We start from the raw sequence: 20,535 nt of genomic DNA, 5'->3' as shown, positions 1-20,535 counted from the left end.
TGAACCCGTCTTCAAAACTATTCACTATAGATTAGCCAATGTTCTTTATAGCTTCTCTAGTAAGGGTAACGAAAATTATTGCTCATAGTTGGCACAACACATTTAGAATACTTTCACAACATAATTCCTATACTTATTACTGATTCATAAGAAGGCTGATTCATGATAAGGAAAAATACATATTTTTATATTGCATTCATCTTAACAAATATTTAGTTAAGTTAATTAGTTGCTTACTTTATTTTCAATTATCAAAAATTACAAATAGAATTGAATTTTCATTCATATCATAGCATCTGGAGTTTAAGTAAGAATACTTTGCTAAGTAAATTTTATTATCTAATTTATTTTGTTTTGTAAGTTGCATATTGTTAGTTATCCCTATGGGTTCAATATTTGGGGCTTGGTAGAAAATTCATATATTACTTAATAACGATACGTATACTTGTGTAGTATCACATATTTAAATATTATAACTGTATTCCTATTTTCTTCATAGTGAAAAATTTAGCTAGCTTTTGCTTGGGATCAAGTTTTTGGCTTTGTTGCAAAGCGATAATCATTATTAAGGAAATTAAGCATATAATCACATACATTGCATTTTATATTATCTAGAACATCGGGATCATTCACCATGGGGTCCAAGATTGATCAAATAGTCAGTTTGGCCATGTTCTACCATCATTGATTTAATTTTTCTAAGGTGTATTGAGCTGTTCCTGAGTTAATTTGGGTAGTTCATGACATGTATTGATCATAGATTTTGATTTAGGATAGATCCTCACAATGGTAAAGTCAACAGTGTTCTAAGGTCAGACTAGTCAAAGAGAGATCGAGCTTTGTTCTGGCTCGTGTAGATGCTCTATCAATATGCACAATTCAGGTCTTGTTGTCGGCAACAACTTTACCTAGCTCACTTAATTAAAAAAAATATGTCAGAAATTTTGTTATTGCTTGTGCTTTGATTACAATCAGGGGCACGTAGGTGATGTCAAATTCACTGAGTTCCACAACCCACTTGAGGAGTCGACCGGAATGTTCTGATCAAGTGAGTATGGACTTAAGTGGATGGTCAGTGCTGGCTTTAATTGGATGTTTCTGAAATTACAAGTGAATTCTAAGAGTGAAATCAATGATAGAAAATGTTAATTTCTCCATAATTGGGTACTTGAGCTTGGCACCAATGAGCATACAAATGACATAGTAAAATGAGAATTGTTTCCCTAACTCCTCTCTGACTAAAATCGAGTGGATGGCTTTAAGTTCAACCCCAAATATTGACAAATTTCTTTGTGCAACCTTGGGATCTAGAGAAGCGGTAGTGACACCAAGGAATCTTTTAGTTTCTTAAAAGCTTGTTCAAATTCTTCTGATCGTATAAAGTCCTTCACTCATCTTAGAGTTTTGAATTATGTGACACTTATAACCTCATTTGGAGATGGACCAACTTTAGGCCTTTCATCAGACTGCTCAACTTTTACACTTCTTTAGTGCTCCAAGGGATGTAATGTCGATCAACACCTGCACCTTCACTGGTTGGCTTTTATCCCTAGCAGAGTTAGGAAGTAGCCCAAAAAATTGTTTGTTGATGCCCCAAAAGTGATCTTTAGTGGGTTGAGTCATAAATTTTTAAAGTGGTTAAATTATTTATTTTAAATCTTTTATATGTTGCTCGAGTATTTTACTTTCTACTAACACATCATTTACCTAAAACTTAATGAAGTTCCTTTCATTCTTAGAAGATATTACAACTATCATTCGCTGTTATATAGCTCTAGTATTTTTCAACCCAAAAGACATTATATTGTAACAATATACACCCTTGATAGTGATAAATGTGATTTTCTCTACATTTTTCAGGTGCGTCATTATATGGTGGTAGCTAAAGAATGTGTCAAAGAAGTTTGTTATTGAGTGTCTGATAGCTGCATTGATAAACGAGTCAATTTGAGGTAGGGGTGATTGTCCTTTGAGAATGTGGTGCTCAGATTGGTAAAGTTCATAAACATCCTTCACTCGTCATCTGACTTTTGTACCATGACCATGTTGGATACCCATGTTAGATACTAAACCTCTTGTATGTATCTAACCTCCAACAACTTTTGAACTTCTGCTTAAATTGACTCGACTAGAGTGATGACCGGGGTGCTCATCTTCTGCTTCATTGGTCAAGTTACTGGATTGATGTTCAAACAATGACAAGCGACATTAATCAGTATCCATAGCTTTTGAAATTTGGACTAGGCAAAAACTTCTCGGTGGACCTAGAGGGTTTTGATAAGCTTATCCTTTGACCTTGTGTCAAAAGATTTGATTATTAAAAAATAATTATTCGTCTCTCCTTCAGTCCTTAAGATTTTATGAGTGATCTTGTTGGCCTTGAAACCCCCCTTCCCTACATAGGTTTTTAAGTTCAAGTTGCTCCTGTTTGATGCTCTCGACTGTCCGAAGATGGCAGGTGTTGAACTACTCCATATTGCCTTAGACAATGATTACTTCTCCATCAGCCAAAAACTTCACCATCACATGTAAGTCAAGATAATGACCTTAAAAGAGTTGAGCAGAGCGTGATTGAAGATGGCGTTATAAATGGGTGGTGTGTCAACTACCAAGGAATCCTTAATGTTTATAGATTATTTATCATTTTTACCCTATGTACCTCAATGCTTTCTTTCTCTCATTGAATGAGCAGCGGAGTAGCTCTGGTTCCACAACCAGTCGATCATTTCCAAGACCCATCTTATCAAACACTAATTTTAATCTAATGTTCACTGAGGTGCTGGCGACTATAAGAATTCTATCAATTTGGTGTTCGCTGATCATTGTCATATTGATGATGACATTGTTTTAAGGGTTCATCTTAGGAGGCACAACCTCATCGCCAAAGTCGATGAGGGATGAAGCTGCATCTGAGAGCGATGGTAGCTGTGCATAGTTCTTCCAAATGAATCCTCTTCAGGTGGGCTCAACAGAACGAGTCTCCACCTCCTTTGAATAACATGAATTGTGCCAACAATGTGGATGGTGTGGGCTTGGACTGGCTCGTCTGAAATTTCTAATATTGAGCTTTCTTTGTGTCTAGGTTGTTTCTTCTAGAGCTACAAGCTCCTTTAGCTTTGTAGTCATGGTCAGCTTCTTAACCAGGCTTTAGAGGTGTAAGCATTCCTTTGTATCGTGGTTGCGGTCTCAATAATAGACACATTACTCCTTTGGGTCTTTAATATAAGCTTCAATTTTCAGCGTAGGTGCTCTCTTAAACTACTCTATATTTTGGATGGCCTCCACTATCTCGGCCATCAAGACTTTCAATATAGTCATTTATAATAATTCATGGTTAGGCAGCGAGCACTCATTGTACTGAGCCAGTCACTAGTCAAGATATCAAGCCCGACTCGCTCAGTTGTAAGTTTTGTCAAGCACTATATGGTCTTAAGGCGACTGAGTAAATTCATATTGTGGACAGGAGAAAGTGCATGAGTCATCCCTTGATATCTACTTGTCGCTTTAATTAGCCCTCTTTTGTGAGTGATGGGTGGAAGATTCTACTTTGAAGTATGTATGGGTAGAGTTATACTCCTTGGCAAATATTTGTTTGTTAGCTATCTCCAACAACTTGGATAGTGTCTGCGATCTTTGAAAACCCAAAGCATACTGAAAATGTCCTTTCATCCCTTGAGCTAGGGCACCATGTGTTATCACAGGTTCCAAATCCCGCACTTCCAACATCTCCCCGTGAAAGTAGGTGATAAACGAGCTAAGACTCATATTATATCCTTATAGATTAATAAGAGGGCTTGGAAATTCTTTCGTGACTTCTAGAAGCTAATAAACTATGCCGCAAATATTTGCCTAAAGTCTGTGAATAACACAATCACTTCTAGAGAAAATCCGTTCAGAACCACATGAAGGTTGACTTCCTTAACATGGTAAAGAAGAGGCATTTTAACGCGTTAGTGATTATAAAATACACATGTTCAAATTGAATGAGGCTATGTGATCAGTCAAATATGTTTTGATCTTATAGAACCCCAATGATTGGATCTTGAACCTCTCCTAGTGTTTGACCTTAGAATTTACTGAGACAACGTATTCTTTTGTTGTAGGGGCGCTTCAGTACACTCAAATAAGTGTTTGTCGGTCAGTACTGACCCAACACTATCAAAGTACTAGGAGTCTCCATCTATGTTGAAGGCTAAGGGGGCTCTTGAATCGTTGGGTGACAATCATTCCTCTCTGGAATGTTGTTCTCTTTCTAGAGCTATTGCCTTTTGTATGGCGTCCTGCATTTGATCCTTCAAGTCATAGATCTGCTAGTTCACAAGCTCTCTTATGCACTCGCTTTTATAAGTTTCTCCTCCAGGCGCTACTCCTTTTTTTTCTATGGCATGATCCATGCTTGACACACTATTGAGGAAGTTGAATCCTGTTTTGTTCGCGAATCACGCCCCAAGCAGTAGAGTGTAAGAAAGGAGAGAGAGATAGATTGAACAATAATGAGCAATAATACATCTTGTCCATCTTTATTCTTATAAAATAATCTCCCTATTTAAAGGGTAGAGGGCACAATATATTGATATTACATTTCTTCCTGTGCTTTTAATGGGGGTTGTGCTAGATATTTTATGTATTTTACATATATGTGTCTACTTCTCGACTACTTTTTGGCTCAGTTGGATGAGATAGTTTGACTTCAACTTTGTAAGGCCAGTCCACGAGGCTGGGTTGAGTCGACTTTGTCGGTCGGATAAGTTTGATTGGCTTTAGACTGATAGGACTAATTTGATCAGTACCAATTGGTTGATCTCCTCTGGTCGTTGATCCTCGACCCTGGATGAGAAGCTCCTGTTGGTGGAGCGATACTAGGCTATCAGGTAGAGGGTGAATCACCATAACCCTATAGGTAACTCGTTCCTTAACAAGGAGAGTTTGTGGGATGACTATAAGCCTTTGTAGTATTGTCAATTCCTGATCGTTGATGAGGAGCCTCGGGTCGAATCTACTGGAAGGTAGGTTGATGCCATAAGTTGGCTTTTTTATAGTGGTTAGCTCAAATGTTTTTTCCAATTTGTTTTAGTCAAATTTGTTCAAATTCAGGTCAATCATCCTTTTATCCTTCCTCTGACTCGGCCGGCCTTTAGCTTTAGGTCGGATAGCTATATCCAAGAGATAAGTGGGCCTCTTAATCTTATATCAATTGACCCACATTTGTCATACTTACTTACTCCGAGACCTTTAAACCTTATCTAAATTAAACTTATTTTTCTGATACATTATTCATTTTGTTCAAAATTTTACTTCTCTTGAAATTCATATCCCAAGCTTTTCATCTCCAACACACTCTTGGTGATTTTGTACTATTGGTGACTATGTAGGCACTTGCAGCCGGTTAGAACAATGCTTGCGCCCCGCAGCCTCAATGAAGCGAACCTATTGACCACTCAACTCCGATAACAACTCCTATGCGTTGGATTTTCGTCGCCGCTGTGTAGTTGTAATTTCTTCCATAGACAAGCTTTTCAGTGCATGTCCATTGGCCGGGTAGTAACTCCGTCCGCTCGGACAGCGACGGAATCAAGCAATTACCAGCGCTTCTATCCAAAACCAGCCGATGCTTATCCAACGATCACTCTTCCTTTCCATCTCCTTCAGTGGAGCTAGCACGGGCAGGGCGGCAGATTCTCTTGCGCACCATTCTATAATGCGGCTCCACTCACCTTTCCCCAGCTGTCGGTTTTTCTCTTTTAATCCCCAACCCCTCCCCTTCCCTGCTTCAAAACCACCCTTCCCTTCTTTTGCTGCTACAGGCAAGGAATCGAAGCAGCCCTTTGCTGCCCTGCTCCAGGCTGGCGGTGCGAAGATATCTAAAGATGGTAATTTTCTCAAATACTCCATTGAATTCGACAGTTTAGCATTGCTATCTGATGGATTTTTCTAATCTTTTGGTATGCGGTATGTTTCTTTGACATTCTTTCTTTAGATGTTGTGAGGGAGAACGATCCCGCGAACAATGTTCCGGATACAATATTTTCGAAGTTAGGGATGCAGCTTCACCGGAGAGATAACCACCCAATTGGAATATTGAAGAATGCCATTTATGAGTACTTTGATGCGAAGTACTCGGGGAAGTTTGTGAAATTTGATGATCTTAGCCCCATTGTTTCTGTAAAAGCGGTGAGAGTCTTGAGCTTGTTAGCATGTTGGTTTCTTCAATGTAGATAAGCTATTTGTTGTTTTGCTTGTTTGAGAAATCTTGGTATTGACATGAATTTCATTGAGAACTGGAGGGTCCTTGTCTACATAGATATTTCCAGTTCGCTAATGGGCGAAGCTTGCAACTTCTAAATGTTTTTTTAGGGTCTTGGGTATTGAAATTAATTTCCAGCAAGTAGCATGTTAAGTCAAGTAGGATTTAGTGGGCCATATAACTTAGAATTCTGCAAATTCCTAGAGATTTAAGTTCTAGAAATCATTCCGTTAGGTTATTTTTAGCTCAATTTAATATGAGAAACTATTTTGGCAATATGTTTCGGGACTCTTGCTTAAATGAAGATTTAATTCTTTGAACAGAAGTGTTATGATAGAAGCTAGTTAATTAATATCAAATCATCTAGGAGGTTCTTACATCAAATCAAGCTTAAATCAAGCTCAACATCAACCTGAAATTCCAAATGTAGCATCTAGCCTTTATTTTTAGCCAATATATCCCAATTGGTTAAGGTAGGTGCATAGAATATGGTTGGCTATTTGGTGTGCATAAGTGGCTTCATGATCAAGATGACGAATTTGTAGATGCTATAATATTTCAGACCACTCATTTCACAATGTGATGGCTAGCCACTATAACCTTGGAAGGAATGTTCTATTAGATGCTTATGCAATAAGGATGAATGACTATTATAAGGGGAATTACCTTTTTGATATCATATTTTATGATTTTGTTTAACTTTGTTATTTTAATGCACACTTTATAAAATTAATTATAAAATGAAGTTAATCTTTAATTCAAACAATTTTTAGCCAACTTTATCCTTTCTCTAGTTGTTTGTCTTCTTTTTTATACATTCCCCCTCTCCAAATCCTAAAGGTCTAAGAAGACAATAGAAATTTGAAGTTTATGCTCCCATAAAGCACATGTAAACATTTAGGTGTGCACTTTATCATTCTGAGCCTTCACGTTGCTTTGTCTGTTTTATTTCTTAATTTTTTCTTTTTTTTGTTCTCTTTTCTTATGAACATGTCAATATTGGTGATCCTATTGTGAATTAATTTTTCTATATAAAGTCTTAGTTGGTTTGGTTTGGTTCTCTGTGCCAATTTTTCTATTGTAGCATTGAGTCAGTGTTGCACTATTTCTTCATACATGTGGCTTTTCTATTGTAGTTATGTGGCATGTTATTGAAGATTTGTTGCAAATGTCTTTGCATGTATGGAGTGGGATTCTTCTATATTTGCTGATATGCAATTCCACGTTACTATGGAAGAAGCTGAAGTTTTCATTCTCTGAAGATTTTGTATCCAATACAATTGTTAAATTAAATCTTTCTTTGTAGATTTCAACCTCTTATTACAAGTATCTTTAAAAAACACAAGTCTATAACCGGATAATAAAATTAATGCATCAGAGGAAGTTTGAGAAAATTATTAGATTAAAATGTGAGAAAAATCACAATATTCATATGATAGATGAAGAGATCTATTATAAGCTCTTCTTTGTGCACCTGGCTTGAAGCCGGGTGAATGTTGAATGTTGGGGAATGAAATATATATATTTTTTATTTTTATTTTCCTTGAAAATAAGATATGGAACCTTCTATTTACTTGGGATTTAATGCTTGTTAAACTACTATTTGAATTGACAAATTATTTTTGACATTTTTTACAATAGTGATGAGATGAGAGGCTATGTCTACTGGAGGATTTGTACTATGATTTTGGATGTTGATAATATTATGTTATCTTTCATAGGGCTTATTAAAATAAGGGAGGTTTTGAAAGCCTCTGATTTCATAACTATGTTTACATTTTTTTTTTTAAATCTTATGTGCATTCATAAATAGAGGAACATGGAATGATTTTTAGCACACGTGAAGAGAACTTTTGGTTATTTGCATGCTCCTCTTTTTCAAGATTGCAAGGATCAATAAAAATGGAGATGATAATAAAAATTTGAAGTTTATGAAAAGAAGAAGATAGATGAGTTTTACTATTTATAAAAAAAATAAAACAAAATAGAAAATACATAAAGAGGGAATAAGAGCAAATAATAAGTAATAACGACTAGGGGTTGCCATTATAATGTAATACTCCCCCTCAAGTTGAAGCATAGATGTCAGTTTTGTTCAACTTGGATTTGAAGTCATCGAACAAAGGGCAATGAAGATTTTTTGGTGAGGATGCCTAATAGTTGACCACTTGAGGGCACATATGAACCACAAATCTCCCTGGACTCAATTTTTTTCATAATGAAGCGTCTTTCTATCTCTACGTGTTTGGTACAATCATGTTGGACTAGATTTTGAGCAATGTTGATTGTGGTCTTATTAGCACAGAATAGCTACAGTGGGATGGAGATTGGCATATGGATTCACGAAACATGATGCGTAGCCAAAGAGCTTCACATATTTTTTAGGATATGGATCGGACTTCAGCTTTAACACTGCTTCGGGCAATCACAGACTGTTTCTTGCTTTTTCACTTGATAAAATTGCCCCATACAAATGAGCAATTTCTTAGGTGGAATATCGATCATGAACTTATCCGACCCAATCAACATCTATATAAAAATAATAGATTGAATGGTGTGATGGGAGAAAAACAAACCTGGGCCTGATGTACCTTTCAAACAGTAGAACATTCGGCGGACAGCTTGGAGATGATGCTCGTAGGGGTCGTGTATGAATTGATTCACTATTCCAACTGCGTAGCATATATCGGGGCGAGTATGAGCGAGATAAATGAGTTTTCCCACAAGACGCTGGTAATGAGTTTTGTTGACAGACACAACATTTGAAATGTCAGATAGTTTTTTAAAAGGATCCATATGAACACAAATAGGTTTGTATAGAAGAAAGTTATTCTTTGTCAAGAGATCAACAATATTTTGCGTTGTGACAGACAAATTTCCCAATATGACTTACCACTTTCATGCATAAGAAGTTTCGGAGATATCACAAGTCCTTCATCTCGAAGAATGCAACAAGAGTCTCTTTTAAGCAGTGTTTAGAAAACTCGACTGGACTGGTCGGTTCAACCGGTTCGACCGTGAGCGGGTGGTTGGTCCGGTCCAAATGTACTAAAGAACTTGTTTTCCAAATGAACTGCCCAAAATCCTTTGAACCGCCAAATCGACAAACCGATTCAACCCACATTAAGGTTCAACGGTAAATTGGTTTGAAAAGACTTTTAAAAGAATAAAATTTAACAGCGAAAAACCAAGTCAGAAAGCCCATGTGCGGTTGTTAAAGTTGCTGTATGCAATATAACTTAAAGGAGAGGCGTAACTAAAATATAGAGATGTAGGACTAACTTAAAAAAATAAATAAATTTATTATTTTTATTTTTTTTATATTATTTTGTTCTATTTAGGAAACCGTATTTCTTATGCTTATTTGCCTGTACATAGTTTCAATTTTTTACTTTTTTTTATATTATTTTGTTCTATTTAGGAAACCGTGAATTGCAAAATGCCAAATAATATAATAGTAATGTTATATGATATTTAAAATTAGTTTTAACACACACAGATATATATATATATATATATTCAAAAAAATGGCTTAAGGCTATTATATGAGCCCTGACCATCCCTTAGGCACCAAAGAATTCAAGTACCACAACCTACACTCGGGGGGATTCGAACCCTAGACTAGAGGGGACTTACAACTGACAAGCAGATGCCCGACCAACTGATCTGAGTAAGCGACGCATATATATTGTGCGTGTGTGTTAATTTTATACGATATTTAGAATTAGTTTTAATATATATAGTTATATTAATATTAATAATAGGTTACCAAAATTAATTTTTATTCATTATAAATTTTCTTAAAAGGCTTTTATGTTGTCTTTCTTAAATTATGCATTTAAAATTTTTTTTGAAATTAATTATTATTAAATTTGAAAATAATATGCTAAAATTATTATGATTTTAGTTATTTTAATATTGAGGTATTTATTTTATATTTTATGATCAATTTTTTTATGTGAATTTTTTATGTTACGTTTAAATTATCAAATTTATAATTGAAGTCATCCGGTTGAACCCCCGGTTCAATCCCAGTTCAATCTTTGAACCTTAAATATCTCTTTTTACCTTTGAACCTCGAACCTCTCTTTTTATCGGTTCAATGTCCGGTCTGGTTTTCAGAACCTTGTTTTTAAGGGCTCTAATTCTGGGGGATCGTTACCTGCAAAGAACAATATCGTCAATATAGAAAATAAGGATAGCTACCTGACCATTGGAGGAATGCCAAAAGAAGAGGGTGTGATCTGATTGAGCCTAAGTAAAACCATGGCCCACGACCACCTTGTGAACTTGCCGAACTACGCCCATGGGGACTGCTTTAGTCCTTAGAGGGACTTTTGTATCCTGCACATTCGCCCTCTGGAGGGAGTAGAATCAAAGCCTGAAGGGAGAGAAATGTATACCTCTTCTGTCAGCTCTCCATTCAATAATGCATTCATAACATCTAGTTGGAATAAAAACCAATCCAAATTCATCACAAATGATAACATGACCCTAATAGTGTTTAACTTAGCCGCTGGAGCAAATGCCTTCTCATGGTCAACTCCGTAGGTTTTTGAAGACTAATCTTGCTTTGTTGCGTTCAAAGGACCCATTGGAGTTGAACTTAGTGCTGAAAATCCATCAACACCCTATGATTTTTTTATGCTGAGGAAGGTTCACGATGCCCCACGTGTGGTTCTGCTGAAGGATATTCATCTCCTTCATTACTATCGATTTTTAGGCTAGATCAGCAAGAGCAACCTTAATAGTAGCATGGATTTGATGGTCCGTCAGGGCGGTGGCAAATACTTTGTAGGTTGGCGATATACTGTAGAAAGAGACATATTTTGCCATAAAATAGAGGAAGCATGTCTGGTTGCGTACCTTACTTGGAGAACTCACCTCCCTATTTGAAGGAGTCGTGCTGAGGATGTCGCTCGTAGTGGAGTCATGATCTTGTAAGGAGGTAGTGGACTTCAGAGTAGGAGCATTGGGACGGGTGCGCTAAGTGTAGACATGGACAGTGAGAGAAGGAGATGGTGTACTCAACGTAACAGAGTACTTCTTGTCGGTGGGAACAATGAGGGGAACATCCATAGGTGTAGGATAAAGGATTGTTTCGGAGAACTCGGACTCCCTCACTTGAGGCCAAACTAGAAATATAGGGAACACTTTCAAAGAATGAGACATCAACACTCACATAGATTTTGTTTGTGTGTGGTAGGATCAAAACCAATACCCCTTTTGAGTTGCGGAGTTCCCAATGAATATACATTTTATGGATTTGGGATCAACTTTACTCCGAGTGGGGGCAGTGTTTTGAACAAAGGTCGTGCATCCAAAACCTTGGGATCTAATGTGGAGAAGACTCAATTGGCAGGGAAGCATGACATTAGGATGACTAAGGGGGTTCGGAACTTCTGAATTTTAGAGGGGACTCTATTTATGAGATATGCAGTGGTTAGAATAACATCGTTCCAAAATCGTTTCTGGATATTGAATTGAATATAAAGGTGACGATTTTTTTGCTTGACAACCTCATTTTGTTGAGGAGTGCCCTTACATAAGCTATGGTAGAGGATGGCCTTATTTACCAAGAATTCACCCAAAATAGTGTTGAAAAATTCACAATCATTATTGGTCTGAAGGACCTGAATAGGAGTTTTGACTCGAGTTAAAACAAAGGTGTATGAGTTTTGAAAGGTGATAACAACTTCAATTTGTCTTTTAAAATGTAGACCCATATCATTTGAATGTTGTTATCAATCAAGGTCAAGAACCATCTTTTATTTGTGTAATTGGATGTTTGAGAGAGTCCCCATATGCTATTGTGAATGAGGGAGAAAAGAGTGGAATGTGTATAAGTGTGGGGTGGATAATTGACCCGATGATGCTTGACTAACTGACATGTCTCTCAATTGAAGTTAGAATGATTTTTATTAGATAACATCAAATGATACATATTTTTCAAATATGAAAACTAGGGTGACTCAAACAACAATGCAACAACATAATGAGAAATTCAATGACTTGAGATAAGCTATAACTCCTGAGTGGCGTGTCCACACTCTCCGTGCACTCCACTTGGAATTAATAGAGTTTAGCTATAGCAGTTTCAATCATCATTTCCGAATGGTTATCCTGAAAAACACAACCATCAGAAGAGAAATTAACAATGCAATTAATATCATTTGTTAATTTGTGACAGATAACAAGTTACATCGTAATAGAGGAACATGTAAAACAAACTCCAAAGTTAGACCAATCGTTAGTACAATTGACCCTTTACCAGCAATGACATTGCAGGAGCCATCGAAAATTCTGACAGTATCTTTTCCAGAGTACGAATAGTAAGTCGAGAAAACTTGCGAATATCTAGTTATGTGATCCGTGACACCCAAGTCAATAATTTACGGACTAGAGGAGGAATAAACCGTAAGAGCCATAGAAAGAATAACTTGTTGGACGTGGGAGTTCAATGGACCCGCAGAGACTTGATTTGCTCCAATAAGTTTGATCAATTGCTTCATCTGGTTTTTCATAGATTGGGAAGATTCCGGGATGTTCCAGGTTGGAGTCAGTTGAGTTGTGGTAGGCTTGGACGTCGCTGTGAGATCCTTGGTAGCAAAAAATTTGTTCGAAGGTTTATACGCCAGCTTACCGTAAAGTTTTCACCAGTTGTACCGAGTGTAGTTGAGTTTGTGACAGTAATCCGAGATGACATGGAAGAAGGTTGAGCACTTTTTGAGATCAAGACGGACAATTCGGCTGAAGGAATAGAAGTGTCAAGTATGAAAAATCTCCTGCTTTCTTCTCAAAGAATTTCGATGAAGGCTGCGCGAGTAGAAGGAAGAGGATTCTGACCAAGAATACAACCCCGGACTTTGTCACGCCCTTTATTAAGGCCAGTCAGGAATTGAAACGTTCAATTTTTTCTACATTTTTCTAGAAGAGGGATAAGTCGACTGGAGAATCCCAAGTGTAGTCTTAGTACTGGTCGCAGTCCATCCATAGTGCAATAAGGTCATTATAGTATTGGGTCATGATCCTTAACTTTGGTTTTGACATCCCGAATTTTCTTAAAAACCTTATAGGTTGGCCGAAAATTTCTACATCCGAGTAGGCATCACTGACAACCGTCCAGAGGGAATTAGCTGAGGGGAGGAACATATATGAACGACCAATCGAAGTCTCCATGTAGTTGATCAGCCATGACATGATCATAGAGTTCTCTACTTCCCATGTTTCACATGTCGGGTTAGTTTTTGGAGGCTCACGAACCATACCTGTGAGGTAACCAAACTTTTTACATCCTTTGATGAACAAAGACACCGCATGGGACCATTTGAGAAAGTTATTGCCTTTAGTTTATGGGTTGTGATTAATAAATTCATGGTGGTTTTTGTTCCTTCGGTCTGCAAGGGAGCGGAAACTGGGGTTGATCCTTCAGTGGAATCAAGAACACATTCTGAAGGTGGTTCAGAGTTGTAGGATTCCGTCATAATTCTGATTGAGCCAAAGGAAATGTTGTAGTTCTGAGTCATCGATGAATTTTTGTAGGGTTACGACACAGGACTGCAGAGAACAACGACTGTAGAAAACAACTGTTATTGCAGATAAACTGCGACTGCTGTAGAAAACAGTACGAAGGGGACCTTGATCTAGGGCTACAGGAAACAACGGCTGCCGGCTGCTGGACAGAGGGAAGAGCCTGTTGAGTCACCGACGGTTGGATCAGAGGGAACCGACGACTACACAAGGATCAACAGAAGGTTGATGCAGCTGTTGGAACAGAAGGTTCATGCGGCTGGAACACCGGCGGCTGCACAGGAAGTTCGCCAGTTGCTGGAACTTGCGGCTTGAACAGAAGGTTCATGCGGCTGCTGGAACCAACAGAGAATGCTGACGACTGGGAGGTGTCGGCGGCTGGAACTAGCTGAGAAGGTTGGTAGCTGTTGGATCTATGGTTAGGCTCCGATACTATGCTGAGATTTGGAATAGAGCAACATATTATTATTGATAGAAGGAGGGGTATTTAAACCCAATTACAATAGACATAATAAAGGAAAGAAATAAAACAAAATAAAATAATTAGGAAAGAAAATAAAACACAATAAAACAAAAATACATAAAAAGGGAATAAGAGCAAATAATAAGTAATAATAACTTGGGATTGTCGTTATAATCTAATATAGTGAAACACCATTATATATGTAAATTTAGTACTCGGTAAATATCCAGAATGACTCATATTGGCGGATATAAAACAATTTTGAAAGTAGTGTTTGGTCTCAATTACCACTTCTTGATTATTTCCTGTAAAAATAATGTTGCCAACATTGACTGCCAAGAGAGAATAATTTGTGATGCTATTGGAAGTTCATCCTTAGCAAGAACTTTGCAAAACTTGTAAAACCATACATGAGGGCTTTGCGTAAGACTGTAAATAGTCTTTTTAAGCTTAAAGACCTATTCTCCTCCTAACAACTTGCCCTAACGTTTGTTCCATATAAAATTTTCTCTACACTTGTCATGTATATTGGCATGTTTTCCCTGCTAAAGATAGGATTGGCATATTGTAAATTGGAATATGTTCATCAAATAAAATTGCCAAAGCAATGAAATCGCCAAGAAAATAAAGAATGTAATAGCTGGTCTAACTTCACAAGCATAGTCAATAAATTTATTAAAAACACTGTTGTATTAGTGTTATCATTTCATTTTTATCCACAACTTCTGTAAATAAATCTATTGACTTTAATTTGATAACACTAATTAAATAAAATGCTCAATAATAATGAGATCATTAAAAAAATAAAGAATATAATAGTTGGTCTAACTTCATGGCATCGTCAGTAGATTTATTGAACATGTTGTTGCGTTAGTGTTATAAATTTATTTTTATCTTGCGATTCTTCATACTTTTTTCATTAGAAATATATATGCCATTCCTTATGTCGCTGATGATGTGAATAAATTCCTTTTTGCAGAATTTTGATGATGTTTTGGTCCCTGCTGATCATGTTAGCAGGAGTTATAATGATACATATTATGTTGATGCTCAAACAGTCTTGAGGTGCCATACAAGTGCGCATCAAGCAGAGTTGTTAAAAACAGGACACTCTCATTTCCTGGTGACTGGAGATGTCTATCGAAGAGATTCTATCGATTCAACTCATTATCCTGTATTCCATCAGGTTTTTGCCCACTTTTGATGTTGTAGTTTCCTTAAGAAATACGCTGCATTTTTTCTTTTATGTTTCAAATATAATCCAAACAGATGGAAGGGGTTCGTGTCTTTAGTTCCGATGAGTGGGTGGATTCTGGTTTGGATGGAACATCTTATGCTGCCATGGATTTAAAGAAATCTCTCGAGGGTTTGGCACAACAATTGTTTGGTATATCAAAATATGAGGGGCTATGACTGACATTTTGGGCTGAAATTTATTAGCTTCTTAAATTTCTAAAATCCTTACTTATGTCAATTTGCAGGTGATGTAGAGATGCGGTGGATTGATACTTATTTTCCCTTTACAAACCCATCTTTTGAATTGGAGATATATTTTCAGGTTTGTCAAGAATTTTAAAGTTTTACTAATTCCAAACTCCTAGTTGTAAAAGAATTTCACATTATTTGGAAGTTAAATATGGGTTATCATGTTTGGATTCCAATCTAATTGGCTTTAACAGTGCTAAGCTTCAGTAAGCCGGGGATGTCCATTGGTTATAAAGGGAAAATGCTGTTTAAACAAGCTTCATTGTCCAAACTTTAACTAATGATTTCAATTAGTTAATTTTAGGGGCATATAAAATTATGATTATAATCTTATATTTTATTATAATTTTGGGCTTTACTAATGCACGTTTTATCTAATGAAACGTTTAATGTGAGTGTTGTCCTTGATCAAGGCCTAATATCAATTTATTTGGTATGCTTGTTTTCTAGTTATCCAATGGGCAATATTGGATTATAAATCCTATCAAAGTTCTCTATTTTTGTTTTTTAATTTCCTAGTTTGATATTAGTAGTGTTTTTGGTTATTTGAGAATTTTGGTGCCAGATGTAAGGTTTCCTATTAAGAACTATGAGTTTTATCATCAAAGGAGCTTTTTATAAGGAATAAATTGTGACTGAATTTGATTAAAGAGTTTATTGCCTAAAGATTTTATGCCTCAGCACAATATTTAGGTGCAAGAGTCAAATAGCTCAAAAAGGCTTTAAATGAAGTTTTATGGATTGGAACAATTTTTTGAGTAAGGCATTAGCATGATTTTATATGTGATTTTATATGCCTTGGTCTTATTTAAGTTGATTAAGTTCAAAGTCCAGCCCATCATCATAAGGCCTATGCTTTGCATCATTTTCAATGAAAGGCTATTGTCATCATGGAAGTACATTTATATGTGAGAGGCCGGAACTAAATGTTGTGATTATTTGGGATCAATAAAAGTAGTGAAAATCTTCTCTATAAAAAGAAATTCATACATTCAAATCTAATACCATACAATTCTCATGAAAAGTTTAAGGGCCAATAAAAGTATATCTAACATTGGTTTAATTGCATTTGTACTTTAGTATATTATCAAGTGTATCTTATTCTGATAACGCACCAACATTAACATTAATCATTAGTATTTATTTTTTCAATATCAACATTATATTCTCCATATAAAAAGCTAAAAAAAATGAGTATATAATCCCTAAAATGATCACAAAAATATTAGCACATTGACACAAATAATTGTCCCAACACACTTGGAGCCATGATCACTATCACTACTAACACCTATTCAATAAGACCTTCATCATTATAATTTTCATAGCTGGCTAAAATAACAAACTTCATCATCAGCACTTATTGTGGCCATGTTTGCGTGCTACCAGATTATGTCCAGCTTTAATATTGGAAAAAAATTATTATACATGATTTTTTTTGCTTGTTTTGTGTCAAACATTAACATAGAAAGCTTTTGAAGTTGCCCTGCTTCATAGGCCATAGACCTTAATGGGGAAGATAATGAGCTTGTAAGAGGATGCTTCCTCTAGCAGAGGATCGGTATGTTGTGAGTTGCAAAAGGAGTAGCGAATGGAGGGTAAGAGAAAGAAGACTAGTATTTTTTGAGTTTCTTAGCTCATCACTATTTTGCAGACTTATGATTTCTAATTTTAATGTCGTGGTAAATATTTACAGCAAATTTGTTGAAATTTTCATAGTAAAAAAAGCCTATTTTCTCATTTAATTTGATATCTAGATCTGATAAAAAGTAACCATGAATTTGGAATTATAAGAAAACAATTGGCAAATTTAATGATAAAAAAATGATTTGCTAATTATTATTTATTTGGCACTTTAATGAGTTACAATTTTGCTGCGATTATTAATGAAGTGGAAAAACTTTATTTTAAATCTATTGCGAATAATTAAAGAAAACTGATAAGTCTTATTTAGGGGTGTAAACGAGCCAAGATTGAGCAAGCCCACTGTTGGTTTATGTTCAACTTGTTCAAAATATTTTGGCTCGAAATAGACTTATTTTCAAAATAGCTTGTGAATAACATGTTCATGTTCGGCTCAATTCAAATTTATTTGTTCGTTTCAGCTCGAAATATTAATTTATTAAAATTTAATAAATCAAATTTATATTATTAAATTTCAAAAATTAATTTTTTTATTTTAAACACTTTCTAAAGGGAGGAAAAATATCCAAAAACTTTTGCTCTCACAACTGCTCGCGGGTGAAAACTTTCAAACAATTGTTCTTCGTTTTCACATTTATGTAGCATTGATAAAGAATTATTTACGATGTGGAGTAAATATAGAAAACACATGGGGCAGGGTGGGGTGGGATTTTTTGTTGGAAAAAAATTAGGGGATTTACATACAAATAACCTATTTCTCATGTATTTACATATCTAACACCTAAATGTTATTTTTTACATTTATACAAACCATAACTTTTAAAATGCAAAATGCACATTTTCATGCCTAGATAAAATTTGTGTAAAAATTGAAGTTTGGATGTTAGATATTTGAAGACATAAGAATTGAGTGGTATGTGTGTAAATCTTCCAAAATTCTACCTCTTGTTTTTTTTCTAACTTTAGTTTTTTTTTTCCTTCTAACATATGTTTGTATTAAAGAAATTCTATATTTTTTGAGTCATTTTAGTGAATTTAATTGTTTTAAAGTTAATAGTAAAAAATTATTTTATTTAAAATAAATTTTAATTTTAGTTACATTTTATAACAGTCAATATCGAGCTTATTCACGAGCTTTCAACGATCTTACTGACAGTCATAAATGAGTCGAGTAATAATTTGTTCAAGCTTGTTTATTTAATAATCATGTATTTTAAAAAAGTGTTCAAGTTAATTAAACGAACATGAATAAGTTTCAAAAATTTATTATAGAAATATTATAATAATATTATTTATTTATTATTTAATTAATTTGAGTCAAAATGAGCTAAACACAATTAAACAAAAGCTTGTTCGTGTTCGGCTCGTTTATAATCGAGCTAAAAAAAATTGTTCATGTTTGGCTTGTTTGCTAAACGAATGAATCAAACACGAGATACTTAGCGAGCTGAACACGAGCTATTTACGAACGACGAGCTTTTCTTGACAGCCCTATCCATATTAATTTGATGTATTAGTTAGCTACGGCATTGCTACATATATTGTATCTTCAGCAAAAATATGTATCTGTAGCAAATATATGCAGCAAATCTGTTGCCAAGTAATAGCAAATCTGCACTATTTTGATCTTGCTTGGGCTGATCGGCACAAAATTATAGTTCCTAACATATCTTTTCCAAAGCATATTTTTATAGTTGTACTCTTGTGGTAGTGATTTTAAGCATTGCTCCAAGTCCTCCCTCAATTGTGAACTCAGAACTCAACGTTACATACATACTACTCAATTCGTATGTTTTTATAAGTTCAACACTTCAACTTTGCTTTTAACATTTATACCACCCAAATCTTTCGTATCACATGAAAAATACCACCATTTTAACTTTTAAAAAGTGAAACACACCTTTTCATGCATAGGTAAGGTGGTATGTATAGAAAAATTGAAGTTGATCTGTTATATATGTCAAAACATAAGAATTGAGCTTTATATATGTGCAACTTTCTTTTTTTTATTTTATTTTGCACGAGTTATGATGTTTTTTGTATACGAGTAAAGTTGCTTTTTTTACTGTTTCCATTGTCATTCTTCTGATATACTTTTATTTAAATATTCCCAGGGGAAATAATTTGATCTTTAATTGTCATTTAGGAGAAATGGATGGAAGTATTGGGATGTGGAGTGACTGAGCAGGAGATACTGAAAAGAAATGGAAAAATAAATTCTGTCGCTTGGGCGTTTGGTCTTGGCTTGGAACGATTAGCCATGGTTCTTTTTGATATACCAGATATTCGGTTGTTTTGGTCAACCGATCAACGTTTTACTTCCCAGGTGCTCTTTAGATTTTTTTTCCAGTAACCAAATATTTTTCTTTATGCATTTTGATAATCATTTTAAGAATTATTTAATTACTATCAATAATTTCGAAGTTCTAACCAAGCTTTTCTTGCGTACAGTTCTCTGAGGGAAAGCTTGGCATCAAGTTCAAATCATTTTCTAAGGTATGAAAGATTTTCCATAGAATGACTTATGATAAGCTTTGCAATCTTACATTCAATTTTGGAAGTTTATTAAGTTAAAGGAAGATTTGCATACATACCACTCAATTCCTATGCATTTACATATCTCATTTACATATATTCCTATGCATTTACATATCTAACATCTAAACTTTAATTTTTATATATATGCCACCTTGCCGACGCATGAAATATCTATTTCCATTTTTAAAAGTCAAAATAGTGGTATTTTTGATGTGTTATGAAAGACTTGGTGGTTTAAATGTAATAAGTAAATTTTATGTATTATATATATAAATATATATGAATTGGTATGTATGTAAATGCCCCTTAAGTTAAATATACTTCAAGCAATGAAATTAACCATGTATAATATACTTTGGGTGCAATGATCACCTTGATAAACAAACCTACCAACTGTAAACCTGTTGAAACTAGCATCGAAATTTCATGGCAGTATCATCTAAATATTGGATTAGACCAAGGAGAAATACTTATTATTATGATCTCAAAACTTTATTATTAATGTACAATCAAGTAATAATGGTTCTACGATTGTGTTTTTTTGCACCTTTTTTACAAGTTACAGATGCCTAAGGGCTTGTTTGGGATAATTTTTTGTTTTTAGTTTTTTATTTTAATTTTTTTAAAATTT

The 20,535-nt window shown here is 35.1% G+C and overlaps 1 protein-coding gene across 1 annotated transcript in view; it reads left to right on the top strand.

Moving 5' to 3' along the window:
• Positions 1-5,368: 5,368 nt before the first annotated feature.
• The window catches only part of LOC110031187, a 165,971-nt gene continuing 150,804 nt past the window's right edge, over positions 5,369-20,535 (top strand). Inside the window, exons 1-7 of the mRNA XM_020734272.1 lie at positions 5,369-5,870; positions 5,978-6,171; positions 15,217-15,423; positions 15,507-15,624; positions 15,719-15,795; positions 19,513-19,692; positions 19,818-19,862. Coding sequence (XP_020589931.1) covers positions 5,609-5,870; positions 5,978-6,171; positions 15,217-15,423; positions 15,507-15,624; positions 15,719-15,795; positions 19,513-19,692; positions 19,818-19,862 — 1,083 coding nt within the window. The 5' untranslated portion in view covers positions 5,369-5,608. The remainder of the gene's footprint in view (positions 5,871-5,977; positions 6,172-15,216; positions 15,424-15,506; positions 15,625-15,718; positions 15,796-19,512; positions 19,693-19,817; positions 19,863-20,535) is intronic.

Source organism: Phalaenopsis equestris, unplaced genomic scaffold, assembly GCF_001263595.1.
Source record: "Phalaenopsis equestris unplaced genomic scaffold, ASM126359v1 Scaffold000787, whole genome shotgun sequence".
Classification (NCBI taxonomy): Eukaryota; Viridiplantae; Streptophyta; class Magnoliopsida; order Asparagales; family Orchidaceae; genus Phalaenopsis; species Phalaenopsis equestris.
This window is presented reverse-complemented; position numbering and strand designations above follow the sequence as displayed.